At 46.1% G+C, this 18,240-nt stretch overlaps 1 protein-coding gene across 1 annotated transcript in view; it reads left to right on the top strand.

Moving 5' to 3' along the window:
* BPIFC (BPI fold containing family C) overlaps positions 1-18,240 on the top strand; it is a 37,514-nt gene that overhangs the window by 3,946 nt on the left and 15,328 nt on the right. Inside the window, exons 2-10 of the mRNA XM_028532291.2 lie at positions 2,375-2,498; positions 4,410-4,530; positions 7,655-7,783; positions 9,015-9,170; positions 9,298-9,361; positions 11,351-11,411; positions 14,767-14,858; positions 16,330-16,506; positions 17,649-17,702. Of these exons, the coding sequence (XP_028388092.1) occupies positions 2,375-2,498; positions 4,410-4,530; positions 7,655-7,783; positions 9,015-9,170; positions 9,298-9,361; positions 11,351-11,411; positions 14,767-14,858; positions 16,330-16,506; positions 17,649-17,702 (978 nt within the window). The remainder of the gene's footprint in view (positions 1-2,374; positions 2,499-4,409; positions 4,531-7,654; positions 7,784-9,014; positions 9,171-9,297; positions 9,362-11,350; positions 11,412-14,766; positions 14,859-16,329; positions 16,507-17,648; positions 17,703-18,240) is intronic.

Below are 18,240 nucleotides of genomic sequence, written 5' to 3'. Positions count from 1 at the left end.
ACCCCTTTATCAAACTTATCTTGGCCAACCACCCATGTACACACCTCTCACCATGACCCTTTTCCTTCATCAAGATTGCTCCTGAATCCCAGCCCCTCTCCAATCCTTCCTTGCCCATCCCCTCCATCTGTCTAAATGCATGACTCCCACACTGTTCTCTTCTTTGACCACCTCCAGAAATGCTTCTCTGATTTGTTTCATGTTTGGGTGTTAACTCAGTGGGTATCTGTCACATGTGGGTCTTTGGCATGTGTCAAGGCAGCAAGGTTATCTTACAGAGATTATAAACTCCCAGAATTATAAACAAGGCCTGCGAATGGTTGTCATTAAAAGAAGCCCATGTCACTGTTGTTGATAGTACCCATGCTTCATTCATCAAGAAAATGGACATTCATTCACTGAGTTCATTAATTCAACAAATATGCATTAAACGGTTAATGTATGCCAAGCACTAGCAATATAACAGTGAAGAAGATGTCGTCCCTCTCCTTAGACAAGATGTTTATTAAGATTTCTTTTGTGTACCTACTACGTTCTGATATTGCACCAGACTTTAGAGATACAAAAGTAAGACAATGCCTGCGATGAAGGGACAGACACGTAAAGACAGTCACAACACAGTGTGGTGCCTACTAAGACTAAGAACTGCTCTGAGTGCTGTGGCGACTCAGAAGGCCAACCTGGCTCATTTCACAGTCTCCAGGAAGGGACATTCATTCGATCAACCATTCAGCGTTTACCCATTCCCTACTGTGTGCCAGTCGCTGTTCAAGGTGCTGAAGTGATGAAATTTTTCCCCATGGAACCTAAAAATTCCAGTAGGAGAGACAGGCACTAATTAAATAAGTAACTGTAAACTGTGCTAGATGATACTAAGTGCCTGAAGAAAAATGAAGTGAGGAGGGGCACAGGGAATGTCAGGGTCACAGAGATGAGGGGGTGCTTGCTTTGTATAGAGTGGGTAGGAAAGGCTTCACTGAGGGAACATTTGAAAACCTAGCCATGTGATTTTTACAGAGGATGATTGTGTCAGGCAAAGGGAACAAGAAGCTGCTCAGAGGGTTCAAGAAAGGGCAAGTCAGCTAGTGAGGCTGGGGGCCGGTGAGCCAGACTGATGTGCTAAGGAAGGAGGTCAATGAGAAGGCAGAGGCGTGGAGCAGGGCATGGCCTTGCAGTTGGTGGAAGGGCTCTGGATTTTGTGCTGAGTGAGACAGGGAACCACTCAAGGGCTTTTATGGGGTGGGGATGACAAGATCTGACTTTCATTTTAAAAGGCCTGTTCTGGCTTCAGTGTAGAGGACAGCCAGAGGAGGGCAAGGGAAGCCGAGAGGCCAGTAAGGAGGTGACTGCGCATACCCACATGAAATGACACTGAGTTGGTGCAATGATCGGAGGTATAGTGGTGGAAGTGGTGAGCCTGCCTAAAGCTCATGGTGTTTCAGACGCTCAAACGGAAGCATGGGTATTGCACAAAGTGCCGTGGAAGCACAGAGGAGACAGTGATGCATGATGAGCCCAGGGCAAAGTGACCCGGTGAGGGGAGCTTTCACCGAGTGGACATGGAAGCTGGCCCTGGAGGATGTGTTCACCACACAGAATGTGGGTTGTGGTCCAGAGGCAGAGGGGCAGAGTGGGGAAAGGAGAAAGACAGACAGGCAGGCAGACAGACATGTGTGTTTACATTGGGAGAGTTAAGCAAAAAGCCCTCAGTCACAAGGGAACTGACAAATTGAGGAACAGCACATAGTTCAGTGTGCCCAGCTCAGAACAGCGCCACTTAAACAGAAGAGGAAGGACAGGAGCTTGGAAGAATGTTGGACCCAGTTGTGAAAGACCTTGATCGCCATGCTAAGAGCTTGAACCCTACCTATCATGGCAGGCAACAGAGAGTCATCCAGGGTCTTTAAGCAGACTCACTCACTGAGACCACCTTTCTAAACCACTGACTCGTTTGTTCTAAAACTCAAGAATTCCTCACCCCCACCCTAGTATCCTTCTCAAGGCATCTCCAAATCGGTATATTTATTGTAAGACTCTTGTCTATATTGCATTGCATCATGCTGTTGTGTTATAATCATCTGTCTGTGCATGTGGTTCGCCCACTAGTCTGTGGGAAGCAGAGGTCAGAGGCTACACAGAGGTTATCTTTACTTCCTCAGCACCTAGAACATGTTCTGGTGTGTTCAATAAATGATTACTGGATGGAGGGAGGGAGGGATGGATGGATGGATGGATGGATGGATGGACAGACAGACAGATGGGGTGAGTTCCATAAATGAGCAATGAAAATGAGAAAGCCTAGAAATGCTGGGGGGAATTGACCAATAAGAAAGTCAAGAATAATTGAGAAACCTTAAATGTCTGTTCATTGCAGATGCGTATAAAAATGGTCCAAGTCCTTTGGGGATGTGCTCTCCTGTGGAATGTCTACATCTCATCTGCTCAGACCGTATACCCTGGAATCAAGGCGAGAGCTACTCAGCGGGCTCTGGACTATGGTAAGTTGGATGTTTTCAGAAGCCAGGCTGCAGCCCCCCCAGGTGCAGTCTGTAACCCAAACCCAGAACCTCATACTGAGCTGTGTCATGACTGAGATAAGCTCTACGGTTGGGTGGTCCAGTCCCTTACGCGGAAGCTACTGAGATGGCTGGGAAGAAAATGTTGCTTAGAAAATAACCACCATAACAGCAGGCATGTCCAAACACAGATACAGATTTATGCATTCTCATTCTCTCTCTCCTCCCTCCCTCTCCCTTTCTCTGTCTCTCTCTCACACACAGACACACACAGTGAACATCTCAGAGTCTAAAAGAGAATGCACTGTAGTAGAGAGGAAAGGACATTTGGAATAAAAGTAATAACTTAAGAGTTCAAAAAAGGGTTTGATTGTAAAAGGAGCTTCGAGTTCCCTGAAATTGTGTGCAAAATTTAATGAGGATGATGATTGTACATTTTTCTTGAGGGAGGCTGTGTCCATTCACTTGATGTGCAAAGGAGTCTGAAACACTGAAAGATTGAGAGCCACCCCATTAGAGGCACAGGCAGAGAAAAAAGTCAGGCTGATATTTTCTTTGGGCTTAATTGGGGCAAGGACAGATGATATAGAAGAAAGGAACGGCAAAGTCAATGTGTATGGGCCGGTTTCTCGCCTGTAAATTTTTGCCTAAGAGGAGCTACATTATCAGTTGACATTCACTAAGGTCCCATGTTGCATTGGTGTAGATCAAGAAAGGGATCAAGAGGTTTTGTGACTTGCAGGATCACACGAGCTAGTAAGGGACAACGTTGGGATTCCAGCCAAAGCTCTCCGATAGTGCCTTCAGTTCGTTCCATCTTTACATCCTTTACGTTCTGCTGTTACATCCCTGCATCGTAACATTATCCATGGTGTCATAGAGGATAAAATGTGTTCTCCTTCACCTCCAGCCAGGGGAGGATACGTGGGAATGAGCTTAGGCTGCAAGGTAAGGGGTAAAGGTAAAGCTTCCTCCTTGAGAAGGTTAAAAGGAAAAGATCACTCTTCATTACTTTGTAAGTTACTTTTCTGAAGCTCTTTAACGTGGAATAGGCCTCTTTTTCTCCTCTTTTATGTTCTGTGGTGCTGCCACAGCAAGACAGGTGTATCCCAAATAAAAGCAGTGGTTCCTATCCTTTTTGGAGTCCTGGGAGCCTTTGAGAATGTGATGAAAATGTGGACCCTCTCCCTGGAAAGTAGGTTTACAGTTCCGAGTACACAAAACATAGAGTTTATGTTTGTATTATTATTTATTAATTATTATATTATTTTCCATATGAACAACTGCACACCTACTTTTGCCCACCCCTATGTGCACATGTACAACCAATCACAGTCTTTATTAGAATTTCAGGGGGTTCAAAAGTTCCCAAAGAGGTCTATGGATGCCAGGCCAAAAATTCCTGAGCTTAAAGAAACTAGGGCCAGTGCGGGGGGACTGCTATCTGAGATTGGCTACAAGGAGACATAGATTCTGAAGCCAAATTGCCCATATTTGACTATCGGGCCCCCCAGTTCTTTGCTGGGTAACTGAGGTAAGCATTAACCTCTTTGAGGTTCAGTTTGTTCATCCATAAAATGTGGGCAATGATAAAATTTTGCACACTTTTTCTATCATGCTGCCCTGTGATAATATTCTTTGGCCCAGGCCAAATAATGAAAGTCTCTCATGCGCTTAGCCCTGGGGTCTCGAGCAATGTTATCAGCCCCTCTGAGAACCAGTGCATCCATGCGTGCAGCAGGGACGACAGTCATGCCCGCCTGGTGTGACTGCTGCTTCCTGAGTGTCTGAGAGCACGCTGCACTCCATAAATTTCACTTGTGTGTTTAATGATACGACACCACTGCCATCCTTGCGCATTTTCAATAAACATTTTCTTTGGTTCTTCGTCAGGCGTTCAAGCCGGGATGGAGGTGATTGAGCAAATAGCCAAAGAAAGAAACATCCCAGATTTAAAAGGGTCTGAGTCTCTCGAATTTCTGAAGATTGATTACGTGAACTACAATTTTTCAAAGTAAGTGAAAGAGTGGAGCATTGTTAGCAGTAAAGTTCATCTTTAAGCTTGCAGGGCTGTGGATGTGCCACCACCTGTTCTGGTGTAGCATCAGGACCTGCAGAGCAGAGGTTAAGCAGCCTTTGGTGAGAGGCTTATCAGATAAATGGCTGAAGGGAAAAAGGGGGCATGAAGTTGACAAACAGCGTGGCGTTTGGGTCTGAACACCTGGGTTCGGGTCATGTCTCTGCTGCACACTGGTTGTGGGCACCTGGCAAATCTTCTCAGAGTCCATGTCCTTGTGTCTTGACTCTTTCCTAAACTGGGAATTCCAATCCAACACAGCAGTCCACTGCAGCCACCTGGTCCCTCAGCTTCTAAAGGAAATTCTTATTCATTCCGTTGCTACCCTAACCCCCATAAACCTAGAAGTTGAATTCAACTTCAAAATAAAATCTCAAAAATAAATCTACCCTCATCAAATATCTTCATATCTGCCCTGGCTGGCATAGCTCAGTGGATTGAGCAAGGGCTGTGAACCAAAGTGTTGCAGGTTCGATTCCCAGTTAGGGCACATGCCTGGGTTGCAGGTCAGGTCCCCCAGCAACCGCACATTGATGTTTCTCTCTCTCTCTCTTTCTCCCTCCCTTCCCTCTCTAAAAATAAATAAATAAAATATTTAAAAATATTTAAAAAACATCTTCATATCTTAGTAAAGGTCAGCTAAGGGTTCAGAGGTCACTGGGCACACGGCCTTCTGCCCTCCTGTGCTCCAGACCTTCCCTCCCCTGGGGCAGCACAAGTGTCTCCCATCGGCCTCAGGCACAGCAGCCCCACCCACTCCAGGGCACCGAAGACCTTTCCTTCACACTCTAAACGCTTTTCAAAATAATTTTCCAACCAACAAGTCTCTCTTCCTAAGGAGAATTCTGGTGGCAGCTGTCATCTTTTCTGCCGTGTTATAGCAACAAAATCGAATGTCAAAATCAGGGAACAGTAGAAGTCAGGTGATGTCACAAATGCGAAGACACTTGAAACTGAAACTGCTTGCTGTACAAGTGTGAGCTGATATCCATAAAGACGGCATGAAGACATCATTGTCAGAACAGCAGAATTGCCACATTTGTTCAGATCCTTACTACACCCAGCCCAGAGTTTTGATATTGTATTAATTAGGAATAAAGTTCAGTTGACTATAACAGCTAACTACAGTGGCTTAGATGTAACAGAGGTTTGTTTTTGTCTCACCAACAAGAGGCTCAAAGGGGACAGTGGAGGATCCCTATGGAAGCCCCACAATTTCATCAGTATCCCACCTTCCTATAGTTTTCTGCTCCACCACCCTCAGCTCAGGATTCTAGGCTTGAGATTGTCTCAAGATCCAAAATGGCAGCTCAGCCACCAAATTCATGTTTCAGGCCCCTGGAAGGAGGAAAAAGCAAGGATGAAAGGACTCTTATAAGCTGAGTTAGTCTCTTCTTCAATGATTTTTTCCCCCTGAAGTTCCACTCGAATCATTTTCCACCTATACAATAATGGACAGACCTTAGGCATATGGCCACATTTATTAGCAAGGGAGACTGGAAAATTAGTTTCCCAGCCAGGCCGCTTTGTCATCCTGAACAAATTCAGAAATGGTTTGGAAAGAAGAAAGGGAGACGGATGTTCAGGCAGCAACTGGCAACCTCTGCCGTAGCTGCCCACAAAAGCCCCAGAGAAAGCGCAGGGAAAGGATGTCTGTGTGCATCTTGAGTTCAGTCTTAAAGGATAACAAAGAATCATGCTTTTATAAGGAGTTCTCTGTACTTTACCATTTACCACAATGCTTTATCAACCAGTGGTAATTCCCTGCTGTTCTAACCCTTTGGAGTAGTAATTTCACTTCCCTTTGTAACAGTAGTTACGAAGAATGGGTAAGACCCATATGTATAAAAATGAAAATATATCCAAGATACCTCTTCCCACGGGGAGTCTCAGGATGCGTGACAGAGAGCAAGTAGGAAAGGGCGCAAAATAGAGGAGATAACAAGTAATCATTTCTTATTAACAATCACATTTATGTCTTAATTTGTTCCTAATCTTAGCTCATAACCATGCCTTTCTGCTGTGCAACCATCACGCACAGGCGGCCTCATTTTGTCTTCGTAACCTACCTATAACACTTCCTCTGAGTGACTCACTGGAAAAGGTTAGGTGTCTCACCCAAGGCTGCACAGCCAGCACAAAACCGGTCTCCAAGTCGAGTGCCCTCTGCTCAGTCACAAAGTGGCAAAGCTTAGTGGGTGGGAACACAGTCTGAGGACAGATTGAGGAGGGTTCCAGACCTGGGCCTACTACATATGTGACAAGTTTTTTTATCTTCTCATCTTTGAATGGTGGTTTGCAAAAACAGCAGCAGCCTCATAGGATTATTGTGAGGGTTCAAATGAGCTAAGACTCATGAATTGCTTACCACAGTGCCCGGCAGGGGGTAAATTGCTCAGTCAGTGTTCACAACAACACTTTATCATAATGCGTGTGGCCATCTGCAACCCATGTGGGTGACATGCAACCCACTGCATCCCAGTTACCTGTTTGACAGCTCAGACAGTCCTAGGGGAAGTCCACACCCTAAAATAAGTTTCTCAACTAGGGAAGATACTGTCCACATAGAGGGGGTTTGGGAAGAGGAGGAAGACACCCTTTTGATTGTCCCAATGCTTTGGGGGCAGAGGCACTAATGGCATTTATTTGGCACATATGCCCAATATCCTGCAATGTTTATAACAGTTCTCTACAAAAAAATAGTTGTCCCACCCAAAACACTAGCGTCCCCCTCCATTTAGAAACAATGAAGAGCAGGAGGAAAAAATAATAGCCAATGTACCGCTTTTTGTCCTTAAAGAAACTAAAAAATTCGATTCTTTACAAATTTGTTTCTAAATTTGTTCTTTTCCCCGGACAATGAGACACAGGGGGCTTCCTGCCCAGAGTTCGAGGGGAATTAGAAGGCCGTGCCCGGGGACAGCCGTGCAGACCCGAGGTTCCTTGCTCCGTGGGCATTCCCTGTCACCTGGCGGGATTTCTACAACTGCACTTCCGATTTTGTCTTACTTAGAGATGTGCCAGAGGAGTCGCACTAACTCCTCTGCTTCTTGTTTTACAGCATAAAAATCAATACCTTTTCATTTCCAAATACTTCGCTAGCCTTTGTGCCGGGGGTGGGAATCAAGGCCCTGACCAACCACGGCACTGCCAACATCAGCACAAACTGGGAGGTCAAGTCTCCACTTTTGTGAGTATTCCCTGAAAAGTCGGCTGCTGTTCTAGGGGGAGAAACGGAGCAAAAACCCAAAGTGTATAAATTTACTGACATTTTTTGTGTTAGTCTTCCTTCCTCAACCATAACACTCTTTCCCAAGAGCATTTTTCCAGGAGAGATTTAAATCAGAATCTCTCTCCTGGAGGGGACAGACGGGCAGGGGCTGAAAATCATCTTTACCTTAAAGGCAGCTACTGATCAAAATGTCCTTTACAGTTTCCTAAGGGCTAGAAGTCCCAGACTGTTGGAGAACTGCACATGTGCTCAACATTTGAGATCCCCCAGTGAGTCACTGTGTGATCTTAGTTGGCCCTTCCACACCCTTTGCCGTCTGTGGGGGCATCTGATGGGAAAGGGAGCCTTCCTACCTCACAAGGAGGCTGGAAGATGATAGTCACCTTCAGGAAATTCTTCCTTCGCAAAAGGTGTTTGCACCCTCTTTAGAAAGAAGGGATCAAATTCAAGGTATGCTTACAGACCACCCGCTATGTGCAAGTTGCTATCCTGGGTGTAATGTTTAGGTCTGCCTTGGTTTGTGCCTCAGAATGACACATTCATTCCCCCACTTGGTCATTTAACAACCATTTATTGAGTTGTTAACCTGTGTACCATTTATTCCCATCTCAAGAACTCCAAGAACTCTTACAGACTGGAGAGAAGTGATGTATTCTCCTATAAGTAACATGTGTTCAGGTATCCATTCTTGTCTCCACGAACTCATCAGCCTTACATTGCGTGCTCATTTTGCATCAGGCCTTGAGCTAAGTCCTGGGGACATGGACATGAGTAATACACACTCCACTCTTTCAGGGGGTCCACAGACTACACCTAAGTGTCACCTCCCCATGCACGTCCCTCCTACATAAGGTATGGCCAACTCTACCCGCTATGTTCTCACTCTAAACAAGCATTGTATATGGCTGGTGCTCCGTATATGTGTAACCACATGCAGGGTGGGGTGGAGTGCTCAGGATAAAATACCTGCAAAGTCCCTAAAGCTATCACCGTTCACCAAACTCATTACTTCATCTGTTCAGCAAATGTTCACTCAGCACCTACTGCTCCTACCTGTAGTAGGTGCCAGGAATCCAGAAGTGACAAAGGTCCTGCCTTCCACGATCTCAGAGTCTGTGGGTAATCAGAGAACTGAGCCATCTCCTCCCCTGCCGAGGCCTAGGTAACCTTGCACTTTTCCTCTCAACAGCCAAGACACAGGAGGAGCCGATCTATTTCTCTCTGGGGTCTACTTCACCGGTATCCTCGTCCTGGACCAAAATGAAGTTGGTCACCCAACCCTGAAGCTCCAAGAGTGCCACGCCCAAGTGAGCCACGCCCACGTCTCCTTTTCTGGAGAGCTCAGGTGAGGGAGGGTGCCCTGTGGGCAGTGGGCAGTCAGGGGCTGGATTCTCAGGCAGCAGCACCCAGGGGAGGTTTATAACCGTAAGTATGGTCCCTGAGCAAGGCCCTTTTCCCCCCTTTTTTCCTAGTGTCCTGTATAACTCCTTCATCGAGCCCATTGAGAAACCCATTTTAAAGAACCTAAATGAAATGGTAAGTCTTTAGAGGTTACACCACCACAGTAAAATGCTATCAGCAGCAGTTCTGCCGTGCTTTTATTAATTCTTAGTAAACCTTTACTGAGCACCTACTGTGTGCTAGGCACCTTCCAAGGCACTTTTACACACATCATCCTACAGCATTCCTTCCTCAAGTTCTTGCCACAGGGTGGGCAAGCAATCAACAATCAACAAGAATTTATTTATCTTGTACCTACTGAGTGCCCAGCACTAGGCTAGGGTCTGTTGGGGGCATGAAAAAAGTAATAAACTTATTATCCTTTTAGGAAAACCAAACTCAATCTTGTGAAATAATAACTGAGTGAGGACTTGAATTTAGTGCATACTTATATGGTAATTAGATCAAATTGAAGAGGTTCAGAGAAATGGGAAAATTAAATAAGTGGAGGCTGAAGCATCCTGGGAGCCAGTTTGAGAGGATGCAGGACTGGGACTGGGCCTTGAAGTGTAGGTAGGATTTGGATGGGTAAGGTCTGGGAAAGAAGAAAGGATATTTCCAGCCAGCAGAAACAGTGTAAGTTAAGATGGCTTCCAAAACTACAACTATCCAGATCTACAATGGAAGTCAGGGTGTGAGGAGGGAAAAACAGGATTGTCTGTGCGCCCACCTTCCAGTCCTCACCATAGCCTCCCTGAACACTTTACCCGCAATTTGTGGGAGACAGAGGGAAAAGGAGGACTGCCGAAGAAGGGACACTCCTTTCTGGAAAAGAGGGGTAAAACTGGCGTCTGGCTATCTCCTTCTCCCTCGTGCTCAGCTCAGTGCTTGGCAGGAAGTAGTAGGTGCTTACTGAACATCAGTGAGGGAATCAACATGCAGAAACACTGAGCAGCCTGGCTAATGAGGTTGCCTACTGGCCAAGGGACTTTGAGTCCACCTTCAAGGCCCTCACACTTGATCATTCCTCTGTTCAAAAGTGAGGCATGGCTCTTGGCCTCTGAGAGGAAGCCAATAGTTAAGTTTGCCTGGAGTTTATATATGACTTAGAAATCATAGAGGCTTTGTCTCTGGGATTTCCTCTGAGCCGCTGGGGATGAAAAGAGTGCTCAGAACACAGCTGTCCAACTGGGCCAGAGCAGGCTTCAAACGCTAGTGATGTGACCCCTGGAGACTCGCTCACCTAACTTCTCCAGTTTTCCCATTTGTAAATAGGTGACAACAGTGCTTACCTCCCAGCACTGTGGTGAGGGTGGAATGGGGTTCCAACAACAGCTAACACACACTGAATGCTCGCTACGAGCTGGGAAATTTTACACAAAGTACCTCAACCTCTGCTCATGATAACCTGATGAGGTAGGTGCAGTTATCATCCCATTTTGCAGGTGAGGGGACTGAGGACCGAGAGTACAGGTAACTTCCCAACAGATTCAGCCCAGCAGCCCAGCTCCCAAGCCTCCGCTAGTAATCACCACACTGAGTGCTTAGCACACGCCTGGCACACAGCAGGTCCATCGATGTTGGTACCCATCCTTCTTCCTCAAAATGAGCTTGAGCCTGACTCAATATTGATTTGCTAATACCAAATGGAGTTCTGGTCGAAACAGATGCCTGATCTCATGGGCTGTCGAACCTGCCCAACAGGGAAGTAAAGGCCCCAGCTGTAACCACTCCTGGTAGCACGGCTCTGATGACAGAAGGGAAAAGGCACAGCAGGTTCCCCAGGTGTGACAGCACCATCGTGGACTGGGACACATGTCCTGTCATGCCACAGGAGGAAAAGGCAATGTCACATTTTTCACTGGGTGTGGCCCCATTTGCCGTGAAGTTCAGTCAGCATTAAATGACCTGCCACCCATGCATACTAACTTGAGGCCCATAGGCATCAACTAATTTAAGGGAAAGTCTTTTATGACTAAAGGGAGAGTGTCTGCTAGCCTTCATTTGCAGGGTCTAGGCCCATAAGTAGAGGTTTCCAGTATAATACAATAACCTGCATTTTTTTTTAATTCCTTTTACGACCAGCTCTGTCCCATCCTCATAGGTGAGGTGGAAGCACTGAATGCCAATCTCAGCATGCTGGAGGGTGAGTCCCTGAGCTGTCTCTTCTGATGCTTTTCTCCCCACCTTCCCACTCTGGTGTTCTCCAGGTTTGCTTTTCCACGCCCTGTAGCTCCGGCTCTTCCGTCTGCTTTCCGCCCTGCCAGCCAGAGCCGTGGGAAGGGGTGGGGCCCCATGGCCTGTGTATGGGGCCTGGTCTCTGCTGCTACCACCAGCTTCTCTGTGGGAGACTAGATGCAGACTGAGAATAAAACTCCCATAAGCTTTAATCCCAGGTCTGGCACGAAATCCACCTTCTTCAGGATGACTAATGCTGATCTGGGCCAGGTTATCCCCTGGTTCTAACCCAGCCACTGGCTTCTCTCTGCCTTGAGGACCAAGTCCAAGTGCTTTAATGTGGACTACCAGCCCCACCTGACGTGCTCTGGCTCCTACTTCCCTCTCTCCGCTTCATCTTGCACCTTTCCCGCTCCAGCAGTCAGACTGCTTCTCCTGCCCTCACGCCCCTCGCCTTTGCCCTGTTGTCCTCTCTGCCTAGAAGAGCTTCTCCCCCTTCATCCAGTTAGTCATTCAATAGATATTTATTAGGTGCCGTCTACCAACACTGTGCTAAGCCGTGTGGGATACAGTCCCTTCCACTCCCTACCCCTCAGCCATTCCTTGTCTTGTTCATTCTTCTATATCTTTTAAGGCTCAGCTCAGGCATAGTCTCTTCCAAGAAGTCTTACCTGATGCCCACACCCCAAAGTTCTGCCTCCTCTATACTCACACGATACTTTGAAAGTATCTCTCTCTTTCCACTCCACCCATCCATTCACCAATGGCCCAGGCCAGGTGCTGCTCCTGGTGCTGGAATGCAATAGTAAGCCTCGGAAACTGAAATCCCTGCCCTCATGGGACTAATGGGAGGGGACAGACAGCAAGCAAAATGATAAGTAAGATCTATGGCATCCTAGTGATAAGTGATAAGCAAAATAAAGCAAGAAAGGAGCTGGGGAGTGGTTTTCATTTTAGATAGTATTGTCAAGGATGTCCATATTAGATAGTTTTCCATTTTAGATACTGAACGGGTAGCACAAAGTACCAATCTGAATGAAATAGGGAGTGAACTACTCCTTGATCTGGGCACAGAACATTCCAGGTAGGTGAAACTGCACGCTCACAGGCCCTGACGCAGGAACGTGCCAGGTGTGCTGGAGGAGCAGTGAGGAGGCCATGCTGAGAGCAGAGGGAGCTGGGGGGAAGTAGCAGCAGGAGATGAGGTCAGCGGGAAGAAAGCAGATGGTCAGATGTCCGGGGCTCTGTCGGTCATTGCAAAGGCTGGCTCTTAGTCTCACTCTTGTAAGAAGCCTTTGGAGAGTTCTGAGCTAGTGTCACATGATGTCACTTATATCTTCACAATATCACTCTGACTTCTGTCTATTGATAATAGACAGGATGGGGGGCCAAAGGTGGAAGCAGGGAGACCACTGAAGAGGCTACCGCAGTGACCCACATGAGCAAGGACGGCAGCTGGCCGGGATGAAGATGGGGAGACACATTCAGGTCCTGAACGTACCTTGCAAGTCAAGACAGTGGTATTTGCTGATGCACTGAGGGAGGGTCATGAAGGGAGTTGAGGATAACCCCAGGTTTGGCCCTGAGCAGCTAGAACGTTGGGAGAATGGAGTTACCATTTCCCCACGTGGGGTAGCCTCTGTCAGAACAGGTTTGTGATCGGACCATCTAGAGCTCAGGTTTAGATCTGCCCTCCTACACCGTATCCTCATTTCCCGGTTACATGTCCGTCTCCCCACCAGACTGTGAGTTCCATGAGGGCAGAGGCTCCGACACAGCTCTGTATCTCCAGCACCAGGCCCAGCGCCAGCCCACACGAAGTTCATAAATGTTAGATTGATGAAGGGATGACAGGAGATGGACAAACGGACTGATGAATGGGTATAGGTGGAGGAAGGAAAATTAATAAACCAGGGAGGTAGAGAAAGAGAAAGAAGATGGAGAGAAGAAAGAACTGGCCGAGCATCCTCCTGTCCTAGCTTGCTTTGGCAACTTTCGTTACCTCTGGGAGCCTCCCTCCCCTCCCCTGTAAGGTGGCCAGGTCCTGCTTCCCTCCCAGCATGGTGATGGATCCCTTGGGACTGGGAATTCGAAAGCAGTTTTTAAAACCACGGTGGCATAGGGTGGTATTGTTCCCTCATTTTGGCAAATCGCTTCCTCTCTTCTTCCTTCTCATCTCCATCTGTGGAATAAACCAAACATGACATGCAAGATGGGAAGCTGTGGTGCTCAGGTACCTTCCTCTAGACCAGGGAGGAAGTCTTCCCCCAGAGCACACAGTGGTCAGGAAAGCAACGCCTCAGGCCAGGTCGGCAACCGGGCACTGCACTGCAGCACAGACAGGCTGGGTGCACAGACAGGCTGTGTCAGGCTCTGAGGCCCATGCTTCCTGCAAGCCACACCCACTGTTTCCCGGCCCCTGGCCTCTGCCTGGCCTCCTGCTTCGCTCTGAAAAGGATAGTACAGAAAATGACACGCATCAGTAGCACTGTGCGTGAGAATTTCATCGGCCTCTCCAACTTAGTGAATTTTACTCCTGTCTGTATGTCTCTCTCAATATTTTTTTTTAAAAATTATTTCTAATTATAACAGTAATATATGCTCATTGTAAAAAGTAAATACGATTTTTTTTAAAGATTTTATTTATTTTTAGAGAAGGAAGGGAGGGAGAAAGAGAGAGAAACATCAATGTGCAGTTGCTGGGGGTCATGGCCTGCAACCCAGGCATGTACCCTGACTGGGAATCGAACCTGCAACACTTTGGTTCGCAGCCCGTGCTCAATCCACTGAGCTATGCCAGCCAGGGCAAAAGTAAATAAGTTCTAACTACATAAGCGGCTTTAACATAGAACTTGAAAGTCTCTCATTATACCAAACTAATATGTATGGCTTAATATTGACAAATACCTTTTGTTTGTGTAATTTCCTTTATAAAAAATAAGTGTGTGTGTGTGTGTGTGTGTGAGAGAGAGAGAGAGAGAGAGAGATTAAAAGTGTATACACCAAAATTTTACTCAAGTTTCTCTCAGGATTATGTGATCTAAAAGGGTGTTTACTTTCTTCTTTTGACTTATCTACTTTTCCCAGGTTTTAAAAAGTGAGAAGGACCTGAAACTAATATAATATCAAATGTCAACTGTACTTTAAATGAGTAAATAAATAAATAGTGAACACGTGTTACTTACAAAATAGAGTAATTATTATTTAAAACAACAGAGAATTAAAAATTATCAAATTATGTAAGAATTTGTTGTAAGTATGCATTAATCATATGTTGTGCTTTTAATGAATGTAAATTTTTTTTTGCTTTATTTATTATTTAGTTTTAACCAAGATCGACAACTATACCTTGCTGGATTATTCCCTGACGAGTTCTCCAGAAATTACTGAGAACTACATTGACCTGAATTTGAAGGTAACCTTCTCATTACCAGAGTCCTCGTCCTGGCTATGAACAGCCAGTACAGTCATCCCTCAGTATCCTCCAGGGCTTGGTTACAGGACACCCCCCAGTACCGAAATCTGGGATGCTCAAGTCCCTCATATAAAATGGCATGGTGTTTGCCATTAACCTGTGCACATCCTCCTGTATACTTTAAATCATCCCTGCGTTCCTCATAAAACCTAATACAATATAAATATTATGTGGATAGTTGTTTCAAAATCTGTACATGCTCCGTGCAGACACAACCATCACAGGCCTAACTGCGTAATGCACGTCAGCAACAATGTAGCTTTTTTTAAAAATATTTTTCATCTGCGGTTTGTTGAAGCAGAACCTCAGGACACAGAGGGCAGACTGTATTTGGGGAGCAAATACAACGTGCAGAGGAAATACATCTACATGCTCTTTGAATCTTCTCCATCTCCAAGCAATTCTGTGACAAGTGTGCTCCTTCAAAAGACTCGAACATGTTCTCGATTGCTGAACGATTGTTCAGAGTACACAGGATATGTCTGTCGGCTTCAAGGAAAGGATCGCCATGTCTTTGCCTCTGGGAGTAGGTTTGAGGCTAGGAGGCAGCGAGGAGAGTGGTCTGCACTTATGAGAACTCACCATGTCAGTAATCATACACGTTGGTGCTTCTGTCATCCTCAGACTAGTCAGTTTAACTGAGGGCCGCTGACCTCCGTGGGGGCCACGAGCACATGAAAATGGTGTTTGCCGATCCTGGAAAAGTAGTCCATGGCCCTTATGTTTAGCTTTGCCCCAAAGTTAATACCATTGTTTTCAGTAATGCATATTGGCTTATATTTCAGTCACTCAGGGTCATTCAGGTTAGCTGAATATCTCACAGCCACCATTTCTTACTAACCACCAACAAACGAGGGCAGCATCGGCAATGCCACGGGCTTTCCCCTGCGTGTCCGAAACCCACGACGCACTCAGGAGCAAGTGGTGCAGGTGCAGTTCAAGGTGCCGTGTTCGACTCAGTTCAACTCAATAACTGTTTGTTGAGTGCTTTAAAAAATGCTTTAAACCATTCTGAGTTCGGGGGTTTCCTGAGTCTGTCTGTGATACCCCAGCTGCTCAGCAATCACAGGTTTTGAAAGTCAAGAGCTTGAAGTCTCTACCTGGTACCTCAGGAACTATTCAGAGCTGTTCCCCTCCAGCTAAACGCCTCTGCCTCTCTTTCCCAGAGAAAAGGACTGACAAGGAGCCTCTCACTGGGCTAGACCCACGGTGGACCCACGTGCCCAGGTGTATGCTCAACAAGTCATCGGAGCTCTGAAACACAGTCACTGGTCAAAAAGTCAGAAGGCCTTATTGTTTTTTCTTCCCGGAATGAGTTTCTGAAATTTTTCTCACCTGAGAGGGTCCACCTTCTTTAGTCCCGCACCTGGGAGCCTTCACCTGACACACCGCTCTCCCTCTGTCCCCACAGGGCGTGTTCTACCCATTGAACAACATCACCGACCCCCCCTTCCCTCCAGTGCCTTTTGAGCTCCCAGCACGCAGCGACTCCATGCTCTACATTGGAATCTCCGAGTACTTCTTTAACTCTGCGTCCTTTGCCCATTTCACAGCGGGAGCTTTCAATGTCTCTCTCTCCACAAAAGAGGTGAGAAGGGCTAACGGGTGATGGCAGTCGGCTCCCACATGTACTCTTAGCACAAGTGCCCCATTATGGGGGCTTTTATGTCATAATTTCTCTTCCTGGGCTTTGTGGACTGCCACTCCTGTCAGGACAACGAATGAAGGGTTGTGGAATGCACGTTATTAGTTGTTGGAGAGTCATTGGGTTTCCAGTTTTTCTCACGTCATTTTTTTGTCACAAGTCGCTGTCGGAGATTGCTCTTAAATAACAACAGGGCTCCCTTCATCACTTATTACCCATGACCCTGGGCACTTTCAACTTATTTAACTTCTCTGTGCCACAGTTTCCTCATTTGGAAGACGGGAATAATAATAATTCTCTCCCCACAGGGCTGGTATGGACATTAAACAGGTTTGAGTATGTGTAAAGCACTCAGACCAATGAGGTGCTGCTGGTTATCGTCGCCATTAGTATTCCTTACATTAGGCCAACAGAAAGATTTCTCCTATCAGCAACTGCCACTGATTTATCTGACCAGTAATCAGACAGATACTCACTGATTCTCGTTGCCACTGTGCCCCTCTCTTTTACATATAATGAGAACAGTCCTTCCAGCCTGTCCACCAACAACTTTTATGGGGTATCCCTTATGAATCTTTGCATTCCATAGGTCTTAATTATGCAAGCAGTTATAAACCTTATGTTCAAAATGCTAAGTCGGCAGCACCAGCTGTCATACAGTGCTTGAAATTAGATACTTTTAGCTTCACAACTTGAAAACCAGCCATCTGCGAAAATAAATTCCTGGAGCATCCTGTGTCTCAGTGATCTCGGAAAATGAGGGCAGTAACACAAAACATACTGTTAACCACCACAGATATTTACACCTGGATCATACATATAGGATATACACTTACTGAAGTCACTCACTAAAAGGGAAGGTAACTCCTGTGTGACTGCCCACGTGCAGGTCACTTCCCCTCCCTGGGTCTCACATTTCCTGTGGTTGGTCCATAAGATAATATAGACCTTTCAAACACCTTTTTTTGTGGGAGCACGGGCAACATCATCATAATTTATAAAAATTGTAGGGAATACTACATTTTCCCTGAAGAAATAGCCCACAGTAAAAACTTTACAGTGACATGATGCTTTTAATTTTCCAGATTTCCAGCCATTTGTTTCGAAACTCTCAAGGCATTGGCAACATGCTGTCCCGGGTGAGTGCTCAGGATTTGACTCCTTGGTGGTGTATTTGTTTTCATGGGAATTAACTTCTGGAAGACTTGTGTGTTCTTTATATTCCTTTCCAGTGTAAGCCTGAGTCCATCTTTTCGTTCTTAAGGAACTTCTTTTTTTTTTTAAGATTTTATTTATTTATTTTTAGGGAGGGGAGGGAGATAGAGAGAGAGAGAGAGAAACATCAATGTGTGGTTGCTGGGAGTTATGGCCTGCAACCCAGGAATGTACCTTGGCTGGGAATCGAACCTACGACACTTTGGTTCCCAGGCCGCACTCAATCCACTGAGCTATGCCAGCCAGGGCTGGAACTTCTTTCTTTTAATCAAATATCCACAAATGTTTACTGAACAAGTCACTATTAAAGGCATTTTAAGTTCACAAAATAAATCATCCATCTGTTCCATCCACAAAGTTCCACCACCCTGGAAATGATTAACTATAACGGGAAATGAAGGAATAATGCCTATGGTTGTGGCTTTAGCGAAGCAACTCTTAACGCTATGCCTCCAGGGCACC

The sequence above is a fragment of the Phyllostomus discolor genome, chromosome 2 (genome assembly GCF_004126475.2).
Source record: "Phyllostomus discolor isolate MPI-MPIP mPhyDis1 chromosome 2, mPhyDis1.pri.v3, whole genome shotgun sequence".
NCBI classification, from domain to species: domain Eukaryota; kingdom Metazoa; phylum Chordata; class Mammalia; order Chiroptera; family Phyllostomidae; genus Phyllostomus; species Phyllostomus discolor.
The sequence above is the reverse complement of the archived record's forward strand: the minus strand, read 5'-3'. Positions and strand labels throughout refer to the sequence as shown.